The sequence below is a fragment of the Phocoena sinus genome, chromosome 13 (assembly GCF_008692025.1).
Source record: "Phocoena sinus isolate mPhoSin1 chromosome 13, mPhoSin1.pri, whole genome shotgun sequence".
NCBI classification, from domain to species: domain Eukaryota; kingdom Metazoa; phylum Chordata; class Mammalia; order Artiodactyla; family Phocoenidae; genus Phocoena; species Phocoena sinus.
Window position 1 is genome coordinate 62,704,766 of NC_045775.1, and position 6,000 is coordinate 62,710,765.

At 52.6% G+C, this 6,000-nt stretch overlaps 1 protein-coding gene across 10 annotated transcripts in view; it reads right to left on the minus strand.

Moving 5' to 3' along the window:
* Positions 1–4,365, minus strand: part of SFXN5 (sideroflexin 5) — a 117,186-nt gene extending 112,821 nt beyond the window's left edge. For 5 of the 10 annotated variants that reach the window (XR_004352736.1, XR_004352734.1, XR_004352735.1 and 2 more), the window contains exon 1: positions 4,205–4,355. Coding sequence is in view for 7 of the 10 variants with exons in the window: in XM_032652426.1 (XP_032508317.1) it covers positions 4,205–4,306 (102 nt within the window). In the remaining 3 variants the exon portion in view is untranslated. Of the gene's footprint in view, positions 1–4,204 lie in introns of all 10 variants that reach the window. The other 5 variants (XM_032652429.1, XM_032652428.1, XM_032652430.1 and 2 more) reach the window with 3 other exon arrangements.
* Between the last annotated feature and the right edge of the window lie 1,635 nt (positions 4,366–6,000).

The following is a 6,000-nucleotide window of genomic DNA, read 5'->3' on the forward strand; positions in this document are numbered from 1 at the left end:
TTATTTTTAAAATGATGTGACAATCAGGGAAATGTGAATAGTGCAATGGACTGAATGCTTGTCCCCACCCCACCCCCAAAGTCATATGTTGAAATCCTAACCTCCAAGGTGACTGTTTTAGGAATTGGGGTCTTTGGGAAGTGATGAGGTTACCCTAATGATTAGGACTAGTGCCCTTATAAAAAGAGACCCCGGAAAGATCCCTCCTCCCTTCTGCCATGGGAGATTACAGCTAGAAGATGTTATCTATGAAAAAGAAAGCTGACTCTCATCAGACAGTGGATCTGTCAGTGCCTTGATCTTGGACTTCCAGCTTCGAGAACTGTGAAAAACAAATTTCTGTTGTTTATATGCTACCCAATCTGTGGTATTTGGTTACAGCACCCCAAACAGACTAAGACAAATAATGACTGGTTTGATGATATTAAGAAATAATTATTTTAGGTGTGTTAGTGGTATGATGGTTATGTTAAAACTAATCAAAAAACCCTCTGATACCATGTGAAAAAGAAGGCACTTCACCTCTGTGACATTCTCCCCCTAAAACCCATAACCATCTAACCATGAGAAAGACACTAGACAAACCCAAGTTGAGGGACCTTCTATAAAATATCTGACCAGTACTTCTCAGAACTGTCAAGGTCATCAAACACAACGTAAGTCTGAGAAACTGTCATAGATCCGAGGGGAGACTGAGGAAACATGACGACCAAATGGAATGTGGGATCCTGGAACAGAAAGATAACATTAGTGTAAAAGATAGTGAAATCCAACAAAGTCTGGAGTGTAGTTAATAGTAATGTTCCAATGTTGGTTTCTTAGTTCTAACAAATGTACCGTGGTAATCTGAGATGATGACATTAGGGGAAACTTGGGTGAAGGTTATACAGGAATTCTGCTACTTGACTTCTGTACACACAAAATTATTTCAAAAAATTTAAAGTTTATTTAGAAAAGCTAACCAAAAAAGTCTTTACTTTTGAGAGATACCTACAGCACATACAATGAAATAATGGGCTTTGCTTTAAAATAATTCATTGGTTGGGGTGGGGGCATATAGGTGAAATGAGGTGGGCCTCACACTGGCAACTGTTGAAACTGAGTGACGGGTGCACAGGAGTTCATTGTCAATTGCCTCCACTTTTGCGTGTTTGAAAGCCTGCATAATAAAAAAAGTTGACAATAAACAGACAAACGTAGACTCTGGAGCCAGACTGCCTAGGAAGTAACTGAATCTGTTTGTGTGCCGGTCTTCTCACCTATAATACATGGGATAACTGTACCTGTCTCACACGGTCGTTATGAAAATCAAATAGGTCAATGCACAAAAAGGTTAGAACGATGCTTGGCTAGCATTATCATCTTATGGGGAGAAAGACGGTAACAGACCAAAGCCCATCGAGGCAAGCTATCTTTCTCCACCCTCTGACACTGCTCAGTGGCCCTCCTCCCCCTACCCTCTTCACAGAGGGATCCTTGAGGAATGAAAGGAAGAAGGGTTCTGGGGGGACTCCAGGGAGTAAGGAAAGATCCTGCCTAGTCTTGCAGAAAGCAGTGATACTGGTTGGGGGTTGAGAGTGGTGTCCCTGGATTGGGCTCTGGGACTGAGCCCTGGATTATGAACCATTCAGGGTTCAAGGGGCTGAAAGTAGCCAGTGTGGTGGGAGGCAGGATTCAAGGGGATGCGTGGGGTTTCCACTGGAGCAAGAAGAGGCCGGCAGGGGTGGGCTATGCAGGCCTTTGGGGCCTTCCAAACAGAGGTCTTTATCTCAGAAGCAGGGGAAGCCACTGGAAGGTGTTAAGAACATATGTGTTGGGCGAGAGGGTGGGGCGTCACCTGATCAGACCTGCATTGTTGGGACTCTGCCATGCGGAAAAGGAAGGGATTGGAAGGGGGCCAGAGAGCAAGTAGGGAGCCCTGTTAGGAGGCTTCTGCAGTGGCTCAGGAGATAGATGATGGGGGCTCAGTCTAGGATTCCAGCAGTGGAGATAAGTGGATTTGAGAGCTATCTGAGATGAGAACCCTGGGCCTCTGGTTGCATTTAGAGGGTGAAGGAGAGGAAGGCAAGCATACAGGTGACTCCCAGTTCTTGAGAGTCATCCTGGGCGGCAGGTTGGGCTGCTTGCACAACCAGGGAATCGTGTGGAGGAGCAGATCTGGAGGAAAGGGAAGTTCCTTAACATGAATGAATATCACACTCACTGTGCTTTATGCAGGTCACTATGCTTGGGGAGAGGTGCTTCAAAAGCAAATACAACAAACACTAGCTGCCCTCAGGAGTGGTGCCAAAAAGAGGTACCAGCAATGGCTGCCTGAACAGTAGCCTCAAATGTGCATTTATGGCTCCAGCGGTGATCACAGCAAAGGGCTCAGTCATTAAAGCCACTAGGAGGTTCTCAAATATCTGTTGTGTGACTGAATGTCCCAGGACAGGTACTGGGAAAAAATGAACCCACAAATCTTTACTCAGCACATTACTATGTGCCAAGCCCCACCTCAGGGTAGGATGGAGACAAGGGAAGGGCAAGATCAGCCCCTCCTCTCAAAAGGTGTTCACAAGTGTCGAGGAGACCAAGTAATCACACAGAGAACCACAGGGCAGACTGTTGTAAAGGCTGACCTTTGAGGATCCCACTTGGGGTGGCCAAAGAGGCAGGCAGGAGGGAGTCTGAGACCTGGGCCCACCAGGGGGTAAGGGGAAGAAGGGAGGAAGTGTTTAGGGGAGGAGGCCGGCCTGAGTCTTGAAGGACTAGTACAACAGAATGTGTGTGGAGGGCGGAGAAGGGGGTCAGCTAATGAAGTGTCACTCAAGTCCAGGCAGAGGAACCCCTGACAGGCAGTTCCAGGTGGCACCCTGCACTGACAGGATGACACCAGTCTCGCCTCAGATACCTACATGCTGAGATGGTTTATTTTTTAAAGGAATTAAAGTCCTGTTTAAAAACAGTGGGGACATTTTCTCAAAAGGCTCATAAGCGCAACTCCTTAATATCAGCAAAGCTCAGTGCACCACTTTGCTGGAACGAGTCCCTCTCCCACCATCATGAAAACAACCAACCAATCAACCACTGCACCGACCTTTGTACAATTTCCTTTCTTCCTGCAAACTTCTTTCCGTCCGCCTCCACTGCCCCCCACCCCCGGCAAGCCTGGTTCACTTCAGCTGAGTCTCTTTGCCCCTTTTCCTAACCAAGTCCATTTCCTCATCGCTGGAGGCAGCGGGGACCCGGGAATGCGGCGTGGGAACGGCCCTTCCCAGCCTCCAGCCCGGGCCGCACGTCCCGGCTGCGGACCCTATCCCCGTCTCCTGGGCCGAGGGCGAGTTAGAGACGCCCTGTCTGGGGTTCCGAAGGAAAAGGACGACTGTCACAGTGCCCCGAAGAACCATATCGGGTCGGACAGAGAAGAGCGCTCCGTGGAGGTCGCAGCGGGGTAGGGGGTTGGGGCAGGCTCCCGGGGACGCGGACCCTCCGAGCGGCCGGCGGTCCCCTGGGATGACACAGCGTTTCCTCCGCACCCCGGCTCTCCCCGAACGTCCTCGCTCCATCTCCGGCAGGGCACCAGCCGGCCGACTCGCTACGTCAGTGAATCCCCCCGCCGGAGGGGAGAGGGGTCGCCGGGGCGGCGGGTACCCCTCGGCTCGCGGCCCTCACCCATCCCCACCGCGGACCCTGATTGGGGTGGAGGGCTGGGAGCGGGGCCGCGGGGGCACGGATGCTGCCCAGAGGCTCCGCGGGCAGCTCGGAAAGGAATGTCTGTCGGTCACCACCTGGGGAATAAGTTAGAAGGCATCTCGGCCACACCAACTTCTCACCCAGGGCCGGACTCGAACTTTCCGCCTGAAGCGGACGGCTGCCCTGCCCAAGAGACCCTGCAGAAGCGGCTCAGACCCGGGAGCTCGGATCCCGGGCCGCGGCGGGCAGTGGCCAATCACAGAGAGCCTCGGGCGGGAAGGACGGGAGGGCACGGGCGGATGGGGAGTGACGGCGCCGATGGCCAATAGGGAGCCAAGGTGGGAGCCCTCGCCCACCCCGCTGACCAATGGGAAAAAGGCGACTGTGGCCGAGGTTCCCCCAGGCAGTAGCTGCAGGCTCCCTGGTGGCCGCGGGTCGGAGACCCTAGGGCTAAAGAGGATTTTGGAGAGGAGTTTGCTCGCCCTCCCTATGCTCCCCACCGACCCTCAAGCCACAGCCCGGTCCTCACCTGCTGGAAGCGGGGTTTGCCCAGCTGGAAAGGCGGTGCATCGGTCGAGGCGTTAGCGGCACTAGCCGCCGCCGCCGATGCTGTAGTCGCTGTATCCGCCATGGCCACTGACGCCCGCAATCTCCGGCCCTTTTAAAATGTCCCTCCTCGGCCCCCGCCACAGCTGCCTCTCCCGATTGGCCGTAAGCAACCGCAGCAAGCCGGAGGCGCAAGGGGTTGTGGGGAGTGTAGTTTTTCTTGTCACGGAGCTTGACAACCCTAGACTGCGGAGAGTTGCACCGACTCAGACCGGGTCTCGGTTCCCGCCGCTAATTTTGCAGGCGTCGGCAGTCCGGGAGGAGTGTGCGTGTACGACTCTTAAGGTCTCGATAGGGGGCCATCGAGCGACCCCTCGCTGGTTACCTGCCCCTAGAAGTTTGAGTTGCTGCGGTGGGCGTCGCTCCTGGAGCTGCAGCCCAGAAGAGTCCTACTGAAGTGGGTCCGACCCTTGCACCAGATGGGCAAGGACTCCAGACAGTAGGGTAATCCCGGAAAACTTTGTACAAAGAATTGCACTGCAGAATCTTCATGCAGTTCCTTCCGTCGCCACCCTGCCCCTCGTCCTTTGCTCTCCAACTCAGTTCCTGGCGCATGCTGGGCGCTTGCCGCGCCATTGACCCAAAAGACCTTAACTTTTTCATCTTAGCCTGATGCTGACTCTTTCTGGTCTCAGCCTAAATATTGCATTTGCCAATCCTCGCCCTGCTTCCGCAAAATCCACTACATATTCCTATAGCAGCCAGCACTTTCCTTTCGCAAGCCCTTGCAATTTATAATTATTTGTGGTTTTGACTATCTGCCTTTCCTACTGTGAGGTCCAGAGAGCAGTTGTGACTTTTGGATTCATTGCTAAGTCCTTAGTGCTAGCTGAGAGGGCTCACAGCAGAAACTCAAGTATTTGTTGCTCTACGAGTTAAACAGCAAGGACTTAAGAGCCTTGGCAGCCTTCACTTCCTCTGGCCAACCGGAGATCTCCCCTGGGCCCAGTTCCTGGGCTGGAAGAGAACTGGGGTGGGGGGAGGGGAAGGGGGTTGCAGAAGTGCTTAACAAGCACCAGCTACAAGGACTTTAGGTAAGGGGGGAAGTACTGCAGATTGTAGAGCAAGGCACTAGCAGGGATAATAAACACCCATGCAGATTAGAGTAGCAGATTCCTAGCTGAAATATCTGGTCAGTGAGCCAGACTGGGGGGAAGGGCTACGGGAATGACTGAGGGACAGCTGCCTGTTTTGCCCAAGAGGACAGTAGAAATGTTTGGTTTTTGACCTTAGGAAACTAAACACCCCCCCACCCCTCCCCCCACGCCCGCACTTTGAATCTCCTTAGGCTTATGGTGAAGTGCTGGGTTGGCTCATGCCTTCTGGACACTGCATGATCTGTAGCAGTCAGTTCCTCTTCCATGTCGAACCACAAGAAATGGACTTTTCCTAGCTGGAGAAAGTCTAGCTGGCCGTGAAGAAACCATTTGTATCTTGGATTTGTATCTCATCTTTCCCTACTAGACTAAGTGGCTTGAGAGTAGGAATCAAGTCTTTTAAAATCCCTCTGTATGCCCCACATCACTCGGTACACGTGGGTTTCCCGGGAATGAGAAAAGACAGAGCCCGGCCGGGTCAGCAACACTGTGCTGCTGCCCCTGAGGTTAGGGCAGGGGCGGTTATCATCCGAGAACCGCATCATCTTGATTTAAGGCTGCTTTCTCCCCCAGGGAAGCCTCCTTCATACACTTATCAAAACAGTAACACAACAGAGCCACC